We start from the raw sequence: 19,761 nt of genomic DNA, 5'->3' as shown, positions 1-19,761 counted from the left end.
AAGCTTTTGGGAGCTGTCAAGAGTTTTTATGTGAGTAGTAGAGCATGTGTTAGGATTGGAAATGGAGAGAGTGAGTGGTTTGAAGTAAAGGTGGGACTTCGTCAAGGATGCGTTATGTCGCCCTGGCTGTTCAACTTATACATGGATGGGGTGGTGCGAGAGGTGAATGCTAGGGTAGTGAGTCAGGGATTGGAGATGGTTAAAGAAAATGGAGAAAAGTGGGAGGTGAGCCAGCTGTTGTTTGCGGACGACACTGCGCTTGTGGCAGGGTCAGAGGAGGGATTGAGGAAGCTGGTGGCAGAGTTTGGGAGAGTATGTGATAGAAGAAAGCTAAAGATAAATGTGGGTAAAAGTAAGGTGATGAGATGTACAAGGGGTGAAAGTGGCAGTAGACTGGAAGTGAACATTAAGGGAGAGCGACTGGAGGAGGTGGATAGTTTTAGATACTTGGGTGCAAGTGTAGCAGGAAAAGGTGGAGTGAAGGTGGAGGTAGAATGTAGATTGAGAGAAGCGAGTAAATGCCTTGGTGGTTTAAAGAGGGTAATGAGAAATAGACATTTGGGAATGGATGCGAAGAGGAGACTGTATGAAGGAGTGATTGTGCCAACAGCACTGTATGGGGCAGAAACGTGGAACATAAGAGAAGAAGAGAGAAGGAGTTTGAATGTGTTTGAGATGAGGTGTCTGAGAAGTATGGTGGGGGTTACTAGGCTAGATAGAGTGAGAAATGAGGAGGTGAGGAGGAGAACAGGGGTGAAAAAGGATTTGGGAGATAGGGTTGATGAAAGAATATTAGGATGGTTTGGACACATGGAAAGAATGAGTGAAGAAAGACTAGTAAAAGAGGTATGGAAGGCAGATGTGGAGGGAGTGAACATGAGGGGACGTCCTAGGATGAGGTGGATGGATGGGGTGAAGGGGGCTTTGGGGAAGAGGGGAATGTCTGTTGAGGAAGGAAGGGAGAGGACGGAAGACAGAGGTGAGTGGAGAATGGTTGTATATGGATGATGTTGTGACTGCATGAGGAGGAATGGGCGGGGGGTGAGGTAGTATGTGTGAGTAATTTTTGACGCAGCCCAAAGGGATTTCTCCCCGTCCTCTCCTTATATGCAAAGGGGGACGGAGAGGGGGGGTCGCCGATTAAATGAAGCGGCCTTGCTGTGGATGTACTGTGTCTTGCGACACTGCTTCTGACCCAGGGCGGTGGGCAGGGTGCAGGGATGACCCGTCATCCAGGAGGTGCTCAGATGAGAGGAAGGGTGGGAGGGGTGTGGAGTGTATTTAGGGATGAAATGGGTGGGAGTGTTTTTATGCCTTTCCCTTTTTGGCTACCTCCCTTGTAAGGGGGAAAAAGCCTTGGTATATGTATGTATGTATGTATGTTAATGATTGTCAATTTGGAAAGTGTGTTCCTCAGTACTAACAATATATAAACTGTCCAACCAGGAAGAATAAATTGTTAGATCCTTTTCTCTGTAATATAAAAGATATTTACATAGCCAAAAAATTAAACCCATTAGACATATCTGATCATGACATGTGTTTTCTCACTCCTATATACAGACAACAATTGAAACGTAGTAAACCAACAGAAAAACTATTATATACTTGGAATAAAGATGTAAATGAGACCTTACTGGGTTGTATGGAGTGTACAGATTTTTATGTATTATTTGACAGTGATGCCTCTACTGATGTTAATGTTGATGTGTTGAACTCATACTTGAATTTTTGTACTGACATAATTGTACCCAAAAAATTGTCAAATGCTTCCCAAACAATAAACTATGGGTAATGAAAGAAATAAAGGATTTACTAAACAAGAAAAAACAAATTCTTCATGCTAATGATAAAAATCAGTTAAATGAGGTTCAAAAAGAAATTGATCAAACTATTTCTTTGTGCAAAAATAGGTATAGAATCAAGGTGGAAAACCTGTTTATGAGTGACATAAAATCAGCTTGGAATGGTGTTAGACAAATGACAGGAATGTAGAAGAACAAGGTCGATTATGGAGTAAAAAATGTAGCAGACTTTTGTAATGATCTTGATGTTTTCTATGCAAGGTTTGATAAATATGACTTCTCTGCTGAACGATCACACATCACAAATTTTCACTGTAACAGGGGAGACTCATGCATTGTTGTCACAACTGATGAGGTACTCAAAGCTTTATAATCTATTAAGATTGGTAAGGCTGCTGGGCCAGATAAAATTAATGGAAATGTACTGAAGTTATGTAGAGAACCATTAGTGCTTTATTTGTGTAAAATTTTTCAGCAATCCTTGGATAATGCCTGTATACCTCCCTTATGGAAAACATCTGAATTAATACCAGTACCCAAAAAATCCCCACCAACCCATAAAAATGATTATTGCCCAGTAGTCTGGACTTCCATTATAATGAAATGCTTAGAGAAAATCGTAAAGAGACTACTTTGTGAGCAGGTCAGACATTTTACCGATCCTTTTCAATTTGCCTATACTAGAAATTGGTGTGTACAGGACGCCACTTTGTCTCTTCTTCATTTTGTACTTAAGCATATGGATAAACCAAATACCATAAACTCTAAACATTTTGCTAAGATATTATTTGTAGATGCAAAAGTTAAATAATATGAATGTAAATGCCAACCTGATATTATGGATTAATGATTTTCTCACATGTAGACCACAATATGTTAAATTTCTTGACCAGATATCATTATTACAAACACAGGTGCTCCACAGGGATGTGTATTGTCACCCATATTATTCACTTTATACACTAGTGACTGTCGATGCCATGCCAATAATTGTCAACTTTTTAAATAGGCAGCTGATACTGCCCTTGCTAGCCTGTGTACTAATAATGATATCATGTATCGAGAAGAAGTAGGGCGTTTCAATGAATGGTGTGACAACTACCTCGAACTTAATGTTAAGAAGACAAAGGAAATGGTTATTGATTTTAGTACTGCACAAGTTGTTCAACAGTCATTAAATACAAATGGGGAACTTGTAGATACTGTTAATGAATACAAATATCTTGGCACAATCATATATAATAAGTTCATTTTAATTGTTATGCGGAGGCAGTGTACAAAAAAGTAAATTCCAGAATGTATTTATTCTATTCCGCTGTAGTACAGTCCGTCATTTCATTCTCTATCACCTGTTGGTATGGCAACTGCAGCGTAGAATTAAAAAATAAACTTACAAGAGTAATAAAGAACTGTGGAAAACTGGGTGTTCAAAATATGATTTCATTGCTGGACATATACAAAAGGAGTACAATCCAAAGATGTCATGTAATTATCAATGGTGCAACACACCCACTGAATGACAGTTACCAAATGTTACCTTCAGGAAAAAGACTGAGATCACTGAAAAGCAGAACAGCTAGGTTTTCTAAATCCTTTGTACCAGCTAGTATAAGAATCCTAAATGAGGAAAAATTAAACATATCATAGGGTAGACTGTTAAGGCTTGAAACTCAGATGGTAATTTTTTGTATTTCTCTAGCTTTTGTGTAAATGAGATTTTGATAACCACTGTAAGATTGTAGTAGCTCATCTATGTACGATTGCCCTTGATTTCTTATGAAAACACACAAGACAATTTTCATGTAATTTATGTGACCAATAAAGAATTTTATCTATTTATTATTTAAATAAATTTGAATATAGACAAGGAAGATCACATACAACAAACCTAATCTGCTTCTATTCGAGACTAATAGATATAATACAAGAGAGGGATGGATGGGCAGACTGCCTATCTAGACTTACAAAAAGCATTTGATAAGGTACCACACAAAAAATGAAGAAGAAAAATAGAATCAATTGGTGGCATCAGAGGTAAATTACTAGAATGGATGGAGGACTTCCTGACTGGGAGAAAAATGAGGGTAGTAATTAGAGACAAATACTCAAAGTGGGAAGAAATGATAAGTGGTGTCCCACAGGGGTTCGTGTTGGCTCCAATCATGTTTGCCATATATATAAATGACATGGATAAAGGAGTTGAATGTTATATGAATTTCTTCGAAGATGATGCAAAAATACTAAAGACCTGGACAAAATCTGGAAATGAACTCAAAAGTGGGAAGTGAACTTCAATATCAAGAAATGTAGTATAATGGAGTTTGGAAAAAGTAAAAACAGAATTTTAAAAAATTATAAAATTGGTGAGGAAGAAATAAAAAAAATGTACTCGGAAAGGGACCTTTAAGTAGTAATCAGCAGACATGAAACTGGATAAACATATAAACCAAATAGCCGGAGAAACCTTCAACCTATTAAGGTCAATGAAAGAGGCATTTGACTATTTGGATGAAGAAATTATTAAAAAAATATTAGTTACATTGATTAGACCAAAACTGGAATATGCAGTGACACTATGGACACCCAGTACTAAAAAGAATATAAGGAAATTAGAAAGAATACAGAGAGCAATGACAAAGTTGGCACCAGCTCTTTCCAAATTAACATACAAAGATTATCCAAATTGGAACTACCAACACTGGAGCAGAGAAGAGAAAGAGGTGATCTACTATCTATAGAATCATGAAAGGAATGGAAATCCTTGATAGGAATGATTTACTAAAAAATGACAATGGAAAAATAAGAGGTCATGAAAAGAAACTCAAAAAGGATAACTATAGAAGAGATCTGAAAAAAAAAAAAACTTCCCACACAGAGTGCTGGATATCTGGAATAACTCAGATAAAGAAACAGTGTGTGCAAATACTATTCAAGATTTTAAGAAAAAAATTGATGCTGAAAGATACAAAGATGGGTCATCATGACCAGAAGATTTATCAAAGTGGGACAAAAGAAAAACAAGAAGACATGAAAAGAAACTCAAACAGGTTATAGAAGAGATCTGGAAAAAAACTTTCTCACACAGTAGTTGAGGTATGGAATAAATTGGATGAAACAATAGTATGTGCAAAAACCATACAAGAATTTAAGAATAAATTTGATGCTGAAGGATACAAAGATGGGTCACTATGAGCATAGCTCCTTCCTGTAAAATACAACTAGGTAATTATATATACAGGGTGTGAGGGATATTTGAGCACACAATATTTTCATTATATATCTATCTTCAATTGGATTAATATATATTTTTGTCTCAACAAACACCCATGACAGACATTATGATAACACAAGAAATGAAAAGACATACAGTTATCATTGCTGTATGTGCAGAATACAGTGATTTAGTAATTGCCAAATTTCTGAATGTTGCAAGATTCTTAATTCACTAAGTTCGTCTAGGAACCACTAGTGACAATATTGCAACTTAATCTAAGAGGAAAAGGCACTAGACATTAGGACACTATAAGAACACTATAGCTTATCCACCAAGTTCAAAACATTATCGATGATGATCCTGGAAAATCAATGAGGGGTACTGCCAGAGAACTTCAGGTGGTGTCAGAGTGGCTTATCAGAACTGTGGTGCACGAGCACATTCGGTACAAGTCATACGTGCTAAGGATGGGTCAGTTCATGTCTCCAAAGACACAGGAAAACCGCTTGATTCGTGCAAAGCTGTTGCTTAGCAAGATTAAAAACCCTAACGAGGATGGCATCCTTTGATTTTTTTTTCCTGACAAGAAGAACTTCGACCAAGACCAAAAGTTTAACAGGAATGATAGATGGTTATGTGCAGATCCTTCAGAGGTTCCCAGGGTAATGCACACTAAATTTCCAGCAAATGTGATGGTTTTAGGAGTTGTTAGCAACGAAGGTTATGTTATGTCACCTCATTTCTTTCAACAGGGTCTTAGGGTTAATGCTGCTGGATACATTGAAGTGCTGGAAACATTTGTCAAGCCTTGGATAGATAAAATATGCAATGGAAGACCGTACATTTTCAGCAAGACGCAACACCTTCTCACAAAGCCCAGTCAACTCAAGAATGGATGTCGGATAATGTTTATGATCATGTAACGCCAAGCATACGGCCTCCAAACTCACCAGAGTTGAATCCTTTGGATTACTGTCTACAGCATTTTTGAAATAGGAACTAATCAACATCCTCATAATAACATAGCTTCACTAAAGACTGCCATTGTTATGGTGATGACCAAGATGAACAAAAACCATTTAGTGCAGATATGTCAAAGATTTAGGTCTTGTATTGAAGCAGTTATAGAAGCTGAAGGTGGATTTATTGAATAAATATATAAAGTTATTGAGACGGCATAAAATTCAATCAAAATATGTTTGTTTACTACTAAATTATAGTTGTTTTAATTTATTACTACACTTGTCCTTAAATACCCTTGCACCCTATATATATATATATATAGTAGAACCTCTACATACGAATTTAATTCGTTCCAGGACCTACTTTGTATGTTAAATAAAATATTCCCATAAGAATACATTAATTCGTTTAATTCGTCCCACAGCCCAAAAACCTATGATAACTCCTTAACAAATACTGTACTGCAGATAATTACACATAGCAATAAAACAAATGCATTACTGTATATAAGAGATGTAAAATTTTTTTTAATAATTTACTGTATAAGGATCACTTATACAAACACCGCTCTCATGCTTTTCCACGATTTCTTGCATTACTTCTAAGGAAAGCATTACTTTCTTCCTTTTTTCACCACTGCTACCACTCGCACTAGTCTTCATGGGATCCATGATGATAAAATAAAAAAGGAAATGTGAAAAAGGAAGGTATTTAGCACTGTTATTTACAATTAGAACAAGGAGAACCACGTGACATGAAGGAGAGCTGTGAATTGACTGCTGTCTAGCGGGCTAACCATGAAACTGCGACACTACGAGAAACTTCGACGCCGTATACTGTATATGTGAAACTTCGACAACTTCGTATGTTGGAAATTACTTCGCGTGTAGAATCAAATATTAGATCGAATTTCATATCGTATGTTGGAAAATTCTTATGTTTAGGCAATCGTAAGTAGAGGTTCTACTGTATGTGTGTGTATATATATATATATATATATATATATATATATATACATATATATATATATATACATATATATATATGTATATATACAGTATATATATATATATGTATATATATATATATATATATATATATATATATATATGTATATATATATATATATATATATATAAAATGATAAACAACTTCATGGAACCAATTTTGGATACAGAGGATCCACCCTATGTACAAAAATGTATTTTCATACATACCCCATCCTTGGCGAAAGAAGACCTCGTAGTAAACTGCTGTTCACTTCAAAATTAGAAGCTCCCATATCTGTAGTGCAAAGTAAAAGACAAGTATAATTCCATTACATATCTATCAGGGGGAAAAAGCCTTTGGTATATGTATGTACAAGAAGTAGGTAACATCTTTAAACTGGGGATATACATTTACTGGCACAGGCAGCTCACCACCTTTGTCAAGTTGATTTGAATAGTTTAAGACAGTGCAAATAATGTGTCATTAGTAAAGGCATGATAGTCTGGTTGCTAGGATTATTCACCCATGACTTACCATTACAGGAGAGCATATTGAGGGGGCTAAGATTTCCTGGAGTAAGGAACTGTGTGTACAATCTGGAATCTGATCCCGGTAACACTTCCTCTTTGTTTTTCTCCAAGTCATTCTTAGTGGTAGAGTTTTTATTTTTGTTCCCCAAATTTCTTCCATCTTCATCCTTCTTAACTTTTGTAGTTACAGGTTCTAGATCTTTATGTTCTTCACAATGTACAGCAATACTTTCTTTCCGACTATGCTGAATAACATTTTTGTTAAATATACCTACTTTTGTCTCATCTTGCGTGAAAAAATCTTCCCTATGTTGCAAGATATCTAAATATTTCTCAGACTCTTTTTGTTGTTCAGCAAGTCTCTTTAACCAATCACAGTGGGAAGTCCCCAAGCCTGTAAAAAATAAAAATAAACAGATAGAACAAAAGTTTGTATACAAGTGATGGCTGAGAATGGAGAAAATGAATAGCTCGAGATGAAGGAGGGGCTACATCAGGGTTGTGTGATGTCACCATCATTGTTCAATGTGCATATGCATAGAGTGGTAAAGAGCTGCTAATCTTTCTCCACTCATTCTTTCCATGTACCCAAACCATCCCAATACTCTTTCATGAGCCCTATCTCATCTCCTTTTCCACTCCCACTCTCCTCTTCACCTCCTTGTTTCTCACTGTATCCAGCCAGTTGTTGTTTGCTAATGACACTGTGCTTGTGGAGGGATCAAAGGAATGATTAAGGAAGTTAGTGATGGAGTTTAGGAAGGTGTGTGAAAGGAAGTTAAAGTTAAATGTGGGTAAAAGTAGGGTGATGAAATGTACAAGGGGAGAGGATGGCAGCAAACTGGAAGTGAGTATTAAGGGAGGGAGACTGGAGGAAGTGGATAGTTTTAGATGTTTGGGTGTGAATGTGGCAGGAAAGAGAGGAGAGGAGGTAAAATGTAGATTGAGAGAAGTAAATTCTTTGGGGGATTAAAAAACATTATGAGAAAGAGACATTTGGGACTGGGTGCTATGAGGAGATTGTATGAAGGAGTGATTGTGTCAACAGCACTGTATAGGGCAGAAACATGGAACATAAGAGAGGAAGAGTTTAAATGTGTTTAAGATGAAATGCCTTGGAAGCATGGTAGGGGTTACTAGGCTGGATAAAGAGTGGGGTTGAAAAGGGAATTGGGAGATAGGATTGATGAAAGAGTATTGGGATGGTTTGGACACATGGAAAGAAAGAGTGAAGAAAGATTAGTAAAAGAGGTGTGGAAGGCAGAGGTGAGGGAGTGAACATGAGGGGGTGACCAAGGATGAAACACATGGTTGGGGTAAAAGGGGCTTTGGGAAAGAGGAGAATGTCTGTTGAGGAAGGGCAAAGACAGAAGATAGGGGTGAGTGGAGAATGTTTGTGTATGGATGATGATATGATGCATAGGAGTGGGTGAGGGCTGGGGGGTGAGGGAATATATGTGAATGATATTTTGATGCAGCCTGAAGGGATGTCTCCTCGTCTTCTATTTTTTCTGCATGAGGGGACAGAGAGGAGGGGTCACTGACTAAATGAAGTGGCCTTGCTGTGGATGTGCTGTCTTGCTACATTGCTTCTGAACCAGGGTAGTGGGCAAGATGCAGGGATGACCCAACATCCAGGAGGAGCCAAGAAAAGAGGGAGGGAAGGGTGGTGAATGAGAGTGGAGTATGTGGGGATGAAATAGATGGGATTGGATTTATGCCTTTGATTTTGGCTACCTCCCTTGTAAGGGGGAAACAGCCATTGGTATATGTATTGTTATTAGGATGGGCACAGAACTAGTTTCACCCTTCTCTACAGTTTCCTTTTGGGGGCCACTAGTGTGACTTTTATAGTAACCCTCTACATGGGGATATCTACTACTGGCTATTAAAGAACAACATATACATGTATATGTCAGGTGTGTAGCTATGGATTTGGATGCCTAGGGGATTATCTCCTTTGGGGGACTTCAAGCATGTTGATATTTAATATTATGGATGATATGAAAACAACTTTTCTTGCTATATCTTTGTGTAATCTGGTATGTCTGATAGTGTCAAATAAAACAAAAATAATGATTAAGACATTTTAATACAGGAAATAAACTATAAAATATAAAATCGAGATACTGAACTAGTATGAATTTATATTATTTCACATTATTTTTTTTTGTGCAGCAAAAACCCCTGATCTAAAATCTAGATCAGGGGTTCCCAAACTTTTGAGCTCATCGACCCCCTAGTAAAGTTTAAGATTTTCTATAGACCCCCAAACTATTAATTCATGAATTATGTCGGTTTATTATTATTATTATTATTATTATTATTGGTGTTGTTATTATTATTAATGCTAGTAATATTATTATTATTATCATAGTTGTTATTATCATTATCTTTATTATTATTATTATTATTATCATCATTATTATTACTATTATTATTATTATTATTTTTATTATTATTATAATTTCAGTTATCAATAGTGTTATCATCATCATTTTGATCCATTATAAAAGGGCTAAATGGCAACATTCATTAAGGCGACGGCATTCCAATAATGATACAGACACTTTTCACATAAGTGTTTTAAGAGATATTTATAATCTACCAATAGCTTTAAGAGTGGTATTATATATTCTTTATTATATTACAATAAGTAATATTCAAGCCAATAATATCACACAAACTTGATGTTCATTTACGATGTGGCTGTGTGTAGAGGAAGTGCACAGGATGGGTAAATATGCAGAATGAAAATGAAAAAGTTGACCACTAAAGATCAAATTAAGGTCACAAATGGCAGAAGAAATCTTTGCAAGAAGAGGAAAATTAGGAAGAAATGAACACTATAAAAATATATAGATAAAAAGAGACATGAATGATGAAAGAGAATTAAGACATTAATAAACAAAGTTAGAAAAAAATTATGTGGGTTTTTGTAAGTGCGTATGGGCCTGGTAGTGAGAAGAGCATAGTGGAAAGGGAGGCTTTTTGGGTAGATATAAATGAGTGCATAGAGGGATTAGGGAGAAATGTCAATGTAGTTGTCTTGGGAGGCCTTAATGCTAGGGTGGGAAACAAACCAATAGATGAAGTAATTGGGAAGTATGGAGTTCCAGGTAAAAATTGTAGCGGAGAATTGATGGTGGATATGTGTCTTGAAAGAGAGTTGATGATACCAAATACAGTGTCTAGGAAGAAAGTCGAGCATAAGTACATATGGGAGAGGGTGGTGGATGGATGGTGGATAGAGCGTTAATGGACTATATAGTGGTGACCAGGAAAATGGTAGGAATAGTTAAGGATGTACATGTTCTAAGGGGAGAGAGTGGGGGAATATCAGTTCATTTTCTGGTGGAAGGTAAATTGAGAGTGGAGAATAGGTGGAGAAAGAGGAAAAGGGCAGAAGGTAGGGAGGTACTTAGAGTGAACTGCTTAAATGAGAAACAAAAGGAGAATGAATACAAGAAGAAGCTGAGAGAGGAGTGGGAGGGAGTGAAAGATTAGAGTAGAACTAGGAGTGGAGGAGGAATGGGGATGGTTCAAGGAGGGAGTCATAAGGTGTGCTAAGATGGTGTGTGGAACAAGGAGGACGGGAGGAAATAGAGGGAAGTGTAGTGAGTGGTGTGATGAGGAAACAGAGAAGGGTGTAGAAGAGAAGAAACAGGCATTCACAGATTGGCTACAAATTAGGACGAGGGAATTGTATGAGAGGTACAAAGTAAAGAGAAGGGAAGTTAAGCATAAGATAAAGGAAGCAGAGCAAAGCAGATGTGAAATGGGGTAAGAGTATGACAGAAAGTTTTGAAAGAAATAAAAAGATGTTTCGGAAAGAAATTAAAAGAGGAAAAGGAGGCGAATCAAGTAGAGAAGAAAAGGTAAAAGGTGCAGATGGAGAGATGATAATGGAAGAGAGGGCATAGAGAGGAAGGTGGGTATAGTATTTTAGGGAGTTGCTAAATGTGAAGAAGGATAGGGAGGGAAAGGTAGTTGCAGTGGGAAGTGCTAAGAAAATAAGAGTGAGGAGTGAGGAAAATGGAGGAGGAGAAATAGGGAAAGATGAAGTGAAAGCAGCTGTTAAGATGATGAGAGCTGGTAAGGCACCTGAGTTGGATGGATGCCATGCAGAATGTCTGAAGAAAGGAGGTACAGTTATGGTGGACTGGCTGGTGAGGTTGTTTAATGTTTGTTTAAGAGAGGGTAGAGTGCCAGAGGACTGGAGAAGTGCCTGTATTGTTCTGCTTTACAAAGGAAAGGGGGACAAGTGTGAGTGTAGTAGTTTCAGAGGGATCAGCTTGTTGAGTGTAGTAGGGAAGGCTTATGGGAGGGTCTTGATTGAGAGGATTAGGAGAGGAATAGAGGGAGTAATTGGTGAGGAACAGTGTGGTTTTAGGACAGGTAGGGGTTGTGTAGATCAGATTTTTGTGGTAAGACAGATATGTGAGAAAGCTATAGGAAAAGGTAAGGATATTTTTTGGGCTTTTATGGATCTGGAAAAGGCTTACAGCAGGGTAGACAGGAAGACACTGTGGGAGGTACTGCAGACGTATGGTATAGGAGGAAAGCTGTTAAGAGCAGTCAAGAGTTTTTATGAGAGTAGTAGAGCGTGTGTTAGGGTTAGAAATGGAGAGAGTGAATGGTTTGAGGTAATGGTGGGACTTCGTCAGGGATGTATTATGTCGCCCTGGCTGTTCAATCTATACATGGATGGGGTGGTGCGAGAGGTGAATGCAAGGGTAGTGGGTCAGGGATTGGAGATGGTTAAAGAAAATGGAGGAAAGTGGGAAATAAGCCAGGACTTTGCTGCTTGCTGATGACACTGCGCTTGTAGCAGGATCAGAGGAGGATTGAGGAAGTTAGTGACAGAGTTTGAGAAGGTGTGTGAAAGAAGGAAGCTGAAGATAAATGTGGGCAAATGTAAAGTGATGAGATGTACAAGGGGAGAGAGTGACAGTAGGCTGGAAGTGATCATTAAGGGTGAGAGATTGGAAGAAGTGGATAGTTTTAGATATTTGGGTGCGAATGTGACAGGAAAGGGAGGAGTGGGGGTGTAGGTAGAATGTAGATTGAGAGAAGCGAGTAAATGCCCTGGTGGATTAAAAAGTGTAAGGAGAAATAGACATCTAGGAATGGATGCTAAGGGGAGGTTATATGAAGGAGTGATTGTGCCAACAGCACTGTATGGAGCAGAAACATGGAACATACGAGAGGAAGAGAGAAGGAGTTTGAATGTGTTTGAGATGAAATGTCTGAGAAGTATAATAGGAGTTATTAGGCTAGAGTGAGAAATGAGGAGGTGAGGAGAACAGATGTGGAAAGGGAGCTGGGAGATAGGGAGGTGGACTGGCTGGTTTGAATATTAGGATGGTTTGGACACATGGAAAGAATGAGTGAAGAAAGATTAGTAAAAGAGGTGTGGAAGGCAGAGGTGGAAGGAGTGAATATGAGGGGGCATCCTAGGATGAGATGTATGGATGGGGTGAAAGGGGCATTACGAAAGAGAGGATATCTGTTGAGGAAGGATGGGAGAGGACAGAAGATAGGGTGAATGGAGAAGGGTTGTGTATGGATGATGCTGTGATGCATGAGGGGGAGTGGGTGGGGGGATGGGGGTGAGGAAGTATGTATGAGAAAAAATTTGATGCAGCCCGAAGCAATTTCTCCCCATCTTCTTTTCTGCATGATGGGACAGAGAGGGGGGGTCGCCAAATTTATGAAGCGCCCTTGCTGTGGATGTGCTGTGTCTTGCGACACTGCTTCTGACCCAGGGCAGTGGACAGGATGCAGGGATGACCTGTCATCCAGCAGGTGCCAAGACAAGAGGGAGGGAGGAGGGTGGAGGGGAGTGGAATATGTGGGGAATGGAATGGGTGGGAGTGGTTTCTATACCTTTTTCTTTTTTGCTACCCCCCGTTTAAGGTGGAAAAAGCCTTTGGTATATACATGTATTATAATGGAATTTGGAAGAAGTAAAAAAAAAGAATAGTGGGATCGTATAAATTGGGAGCGGAAGAAATTAAAAAAGTGGAAAAAGAGAAGCACCTAGGCATCAATATTATGAATATGTCCCCAAAGAAACATATAAACAAAATTTTTGGAAAAACTTATAATTTAATAAGATCAATCAAAGTGGCATTTACATACCTGGGCGAAGAAATGGTGAAGAAAATACTAGTCACTTTGATAAGACCAAAATTGGAGTATGGAGTGATGATGTGGTCACCAAGTACAAAAAAATGTATAACAAAACTTGAAAGAATACAAAGAGCAATTATGAAATTGGCACCAACGCTCTCAGAACTATCATATGAGGAGAGGCTAGTAAAACTTGAACTACAGACATTGGAGCAAAGAAGAGAGAGAGGAGACTTAATAACTATTTATAAAATCATGAAAGGCATGGAAATTATTGGTAGAGAGGATCTAATAAAATGGGATGGTAGAGATACAAGAGGACATGGAAAGAAAAACAAGAAAAACAATTATAGAAGAGACCTGAAAAAGAACAGCTTTCCCCACAGGATAATAGATGTTTGGAACAGGTTAGATAATGTGGTGTGTGCAAAAACAATATATGAATTTAAAAACAATCTAGATAAAATGAGATATGGAGACAGGACACCATGAGCATAGCTCCCCTTCCTGTAAAATATAACTAGATAAATACATACACACGCGACAGTCGAAGTGACGGCGAAGACTGGATTCCAGAAGAAAAAAAAAAATTGTGGATCTCAATGACGAGGGAGTACCTGTGTTGTATTAGTAGGGAAGGGGAAAGCTTGTGTTGTGGGAAGGTGAAGAAAAAGGAGAAGGGGAGGGATTACAGAGGAAAATGGAAGGAAATGAGGAAGGAGACGAACGGGCCACAGAAGTCAGAAGGAATATCAACAAAAGATGCGCAGATGACAGAGGTGAAGTTGAAGAGATTAGTAAAAGTATAAGGATCAGAAACATAGATAAGAGCAGTGCTATGGAAGGTGAAGATAATTATTTCCATGGATTTAATGAGGGAGAAGATGACAACCTCCCCTGATTAGCAAGTCTAGAGGAAAAACTAGCAAAAATTAACAAACATTGGGAGGTTAGGTTCAGTCAACTTACACGGATTACACAAAGAGTTGATAAATTGGAAGAACTAAAGAAGAACCAAAACCTAAATAAATAGAAGAATTAAAAAGACAGTTAAAAGAAATAAAGGATGAGAATGAGAAATTAAAGAAGAATAACAAAGACAATAAAGAGTCCATAGCAAAAGAGGTACAGGGTTGGAGAAAAGTCCTAGATAACAACAAAATTGAATTTAAAGATATAGTAAAACAAAAGATGAAAGAACAAACTAAGGACACAGTTATTAAAGTAATGAGAGAGGAGACTATAGTAAGAGACTTAGTGGATAAAAAGAAATGTATAATTATATTAGGGATGGAAGAGAAGCATAATCCCAATAGAACTACAGGAGTAAAGGAGGAGAAGGAAAAAGTAAACAAGATATTAGTAGTTCAAAAAGCTGAACAAGAAATAGGGAAAGAAATTGAAGAAATATATAGGCTTGGGAAATACAATATAGATAAGACCAGACCAATTAAGGTTAAATTCAAGTCACAAATGACAGCAGAGAATATCTTATCAAAAACAGGGAAACTAGCAAAAAGTGATCTATATAAACAGGTATAGATAAAAGGAGAGATGAATAAAGAGGAGAGGAAGAGAAAACAAAAAGAATAGAAGCTAAGGAAAAAACAAGAACAGAACAGAGTCAGATAAAGAGGAATTCTATTGGAGAGTAGTGGATATGAAAGTGAGGAAATGGTTCATAGCAGAGAAAAACAGAAGGGAAACAGAAAAAAGGATGGAGGTAGCAGAAAATTAAGTGTCTTACACAAATATAGACGGCTTAATAACAGGCTTGAATGAACTGAATGATTATCTGAAGGAAAAAGAACCGGACATAATGGGAATTGTGGAGACAAAATTGAAAGGTCCACTATCACCCAACAGTGTAGGACATGGTACATATAATTACTGGATTAGAAACAGAGAGGTAAATCAAGGGGGTGGAGTTATGTTCCTAACTCGGAAGGATATAAATGTGAGGAATGTCACATATGGAAAGAATAGAGATGATTATGATGGAAGTGAAGGACAGGGATGGGAAGAGCAGGAAGTTTGTAGTAAATTGTGTGACTCCTAAAACGGCTTCGTGGGAAGACAGAGAACACAAAAATATGTTAGAAGACACAAGGATAACACTAAGATAATGGAAGATGGAGGAAGAATAGTTATAATGGGTGACTTTAATTGTAAATAAATCTGCTGGGAAGAGATGACAGTGAAGGGTGGAGATGACCTATGGAGAAATGTACTACTTGATATGATTATAGAACATACAATGACACAATGGATACGAAAGAATACTATGTAAAGAAATGAAGAAGAACCATCGAGACTGGACCTAATAATCACATCAGAACCTGAAATAGTGGACAAGATTGAATATAAGACACCAATAAGTAAAAGTGACCACATATTGGTTGAATTGGAACTGAGGAAAAATACATGGAAAAAAACAAACAATATAGAAAGGGAAGATTGATGTATGGAAAAACAAATTTTGATAAAATGAGAGAATTCTTTCAAAAAGCAGACTAGGAAAGGATCCACAAAGAAGATACAACAGTAGAAGAGATGGAATATTTTGACAAAAATATAAAAAGGTGTGGAAAAGTATGTTCCAAGATAAAAACAAGAAAAAGGATATATAAAATGTTGGTACATCAAAAGATGTAGTGAGTTCAATGACAAAAGGATAAAGCTTGGATAAAATGGAAGACAAAAGACCTGAAAAATGGAAAATATATACTAGTTAAAGAAATCAATATGTACAAGTGTGCAGAGAAGAAAAGAGAAAACACGAAAAAGATGTCATAGAAAAATGCAAAGATCAACCAAAACTATTTTATAGATTTGTAAACAACAAACTGAAAAACAAACAAGAATTAGTGAAACTACGACAAGGAGTTGAATACACAAGAGCAAATAGAAATGGCAGAAATTATGAACATATTAAATCGTTGTTTACAAGGGAGAACATACAACTTAACGATGTCGAGTGGGAGGAGAAAGTCCCCCTTATGAAGGAGATAGAAGTAACAAGGAAAGAAATAATGAACCACTTGAACAATCTTGATGTCAGAAAATTGCATGGTCCAGATGAAATGGCAAACTGGATTTTGAGATAATGCAGGAACGAACTAACAGACTAAATATATTGTCTAATAAGCAGTTCATTGAAAGAAGGAAAAGTTCCAGATGATTGGAAAAGAGCAAATATAGTACCAATATATAAAGGGGGAAACAAGAAAGACCCTACTAACTATAGACCGGTTTCTCTTACAAGTACAATAGCTAAAATTTGTGAAAGAATGATCAAAATTAGATGGGTAAGGAATTTGGAAGAAAAAAAATTGTACTAAATCCAAAGCAGTTTGGATTTAGCCAAGGACGATCATGCGTCACAAACTTAATGTGTTCCTATTCAAGGCTAAAAGATGTAATACAAGAGAGAGATGGATGGGCTGATTGTACATTTCTAGACCTGAAAAAAGCTGTTCCAACCTGGCTTGACTTTGGAACAGCTGGCCAAGCTCTGCAACCTGGCTAAAGAATTGAAAGAGGGGTCACAGGAATGGGACGACGATATGGTTCGTTCTGTGCAATTTTGCAACAAGGTTGATGAAGTCACGAATCCCTACAAGATGCTCTTTGAATGGAAAAAGAAGTAGTGGCCGCAACTTCCTATCACAATGTTTTTGCAGCCTTGCAAAAAAGAGCCAGTTCCTGCTGCTACTACTACAGTTGCACCTTCGGAAGAAGTAGAAGAGGTGTCCCAGGAAAGGGCACCACCATCTGAAGAGACATAAAACACAATCATTGGCTGCACAGTAGAAATCATTATCAGCTTCATCAATATCATTTCTACTGTGCAGCAAATTCATCACCATCATCATTCAAATTTTACTTCAACTTCTTTCATGTTGAGTACAATAACAATCTTTACAAGTCCAAATACATGTTAAATAAATACTGTAAATATGGTGTCCCTCCTTCACAGAAATTCAGTTATCGCGGCCGGTCCCTGAACCAATCTACTGCAATAAACGAGGAATCACTGTATCTGGTACTTACCATTACTTTGAGAAGAAAAGAAGTCATACAAATTCTGACCTCTAATTCCTAACAGGCCAGCCATATCACCAGTAATTTTTCACAACTGGTAAAGAATAGAAAAAGTAAGTTACCATTAATTTCATGGCTGTATTGTATAAATGAGGGTGAGGGTGTGGGTGGGTGACTGACAGACAGACAGATTGGGAGAAGGAGCAGAGAAAGGGGGAGGGAGAGGAAAGGAGAGAATTAGAAGAGAGAGAGAGAGAGAGAGAGAGAGAGAGAGAGAGAGAGAGAGAGAGAGAGAGAGAGAAAGAAAGAGAGGGGGGAGAGAGAGAGAGAGTGAAAGAAAGAGAGGGGGAAAGAGAGGGAGAGGGGGGAGAGAGAGAGAGAGAGAGAGAGAGAGAGAGAGAAGAGAGAAGAGAGAGAGAGAGAGAGAGAGAGAGAGAGAGAGAGAGAGAGAGAGAGAGAGAGAGAGAGAGAGGGGGAGAGAGAAGAAGGGGGAATGTGAAAGGGGGGAGAGAGATAGAGAGAGAGAGAGAGAGAGAGAGAGAGATAGGGAGGGGAGAGGGAGAGAGGAAGGGGAAGGTAAAAGGGGGGAGAGAGGGAGAGAGAGGAAGGGGAAATGGGAGAGGGAGAGAGAGAGAGAGATGAGGGTGGGAGGGAAGGAGAGAGAGAGAGAGAGAGAGAGAGAGAGAGAGAGAGAGAGAGAGAGAGAGAGAGAGAGAGAGAGAGAGAGAGAGAGAGAGAGAGAGAGAGAGAGAGAGAGAGAGAGAGAGAGAGAGAGAGAGAGAGAGAGAGAGAGAGAGAGAGAGAGAGAGAGAGAGAGAGAGAGAGAGAGGGAGGGAGGGAGGGGGGAGAGAGAGAGAGAGAGAGAGAGAGAGAGAAAAGAGAGAATTAGGGATGGTAGAGGGAGAGAGAAAGGGGAAAGAGAGGGGAGAGGAGATAGAGGTGGGGGAGTGAGAAAGAGAGAGAGAGAGAGAGAGGTGGGGGAGTGAGAAAGAGGAGAGAGCAAGAGAGAAAGAGAGCAAGAGAGAAAGAGAGAGAGAGAGAGAGAGAGAGAGAGAGAGAGAGAGAGAGAGAGAGAGAGAGAGAGAGAGAGAGAGAGAGAGAGAGAGAGGTGGGGGAGTGAGAAAAAAAGAGAGACATATATAGAAGAGAGTGAGAGAGGTAGGAGACAAAGGGAGAGAGAGAGAGAGAGAGAGAGAGAGAGAGAGAGAGAGAGAGAGAGAGAGAGAGAGAGAGAGAGAGAGAGAGAGAGAGAGAGAGAGAGAGAGAGAGAGGTGAAAGATGGGGGAGTAAGAGATAGAGGAGAAAGAGAGGGGTGAGGAAGAGGAGGGAGGGAGGGAGGGAGGGAGGGAGGGAGGGAGGGAGGGAGGGAAGGAAGGAGAGAGACAGAGAGGTAGCACCTTTACTGACAGGCCATACAATATATCCGAGTCATTTGTACAAGCCCAGATGTCAGGTTTAGATAAAAGGCAGATGTACATGTCTTCAAAAAACTAGAAGTAAATCAAGAACCACTGATCTCTACATGGAAAATGATGGGGTGAAAAAATGTGATAGGGAAAAAGCCGGGGTTCTTTCTGACAAATTCTTCAATTTTAATTATTTCTAATCTAAACCTGAAGGTGAAATATCAAGGCTCCAACCAATGGCTATACAAGCAAGGAACACAAAAATTACTCCCTAAATTGACAATAGTTGCCATAGCAACATGATAGGTGTTAGTAAGAATAGTATAAAAGGTTCTACATTGTTTTTGACATGCTCAGGTGATTTGTTGACCCATAATTTACTGGATTGGATGGGTACTGCTAAACTTAAGAAAATATTTAAACCAGTTTATAAATGGTAAGGACATGGGCAGATATAATATTACAGAACACAAATTAGTACAACATGCATCTGATACCATGATGTAATTCAGGTTATCCAGCTGGAGCCAGACTTGAAAATAAGTCTCCTCAATAGTGTCGTCACTGTTTTGACGATTGTAGATTTCCAATTCACCTGTTGCCACCACTCACCAGTCCATACCCTATTAACTCAACTACATACGTATGATTTGACCGTAATTTACGATGTTATA

General features: G+C 38.3%; 1 protein-coding gene across 1 annotated transcript in view; it reads right to left on the bottom strand.

Annotated features, from left to right (window-relative positions):
- The window catches only part of LOC143029922 (uncharacterized), a gene marked incomplete at its 3' end in the record, with an annotated part of 122,335 nt that overhangs the window by 102,432 nt on the left and 142 nt on the right, over nt 1–19,761 (bottom strand). Inside the window, 3 exon segments of the mRNA XM_076193126.1 lie at nt 7,200–7,266; nt 7,507–7,896; nt 17,691–17,775. Of these exon segments, the coding sequence (XP_076049241.1) occupies nt 7,200–7,266; nt 7,507–7,896; nt 17,691–17,754 (521 nt within the window).

This window comes from Oratosquilla oratoria, chromosome 11, assembly GCF_046742065.1.
Source record: "Oratosquilla oratoria isolate Oo_2021 chromosome 11, ASM4674206v1, whole genome shotgun sequence".
Lineage (NCBI taxonomy): Eukaryota > Metazoa > Arthropoda > Malacostraca > Stomatopoda > Squillidae > Oratosquilla > Oratosquilla oratoria.
This window is presented reverse-complemented; position numbering and strand designations above follow the sequence as displayed.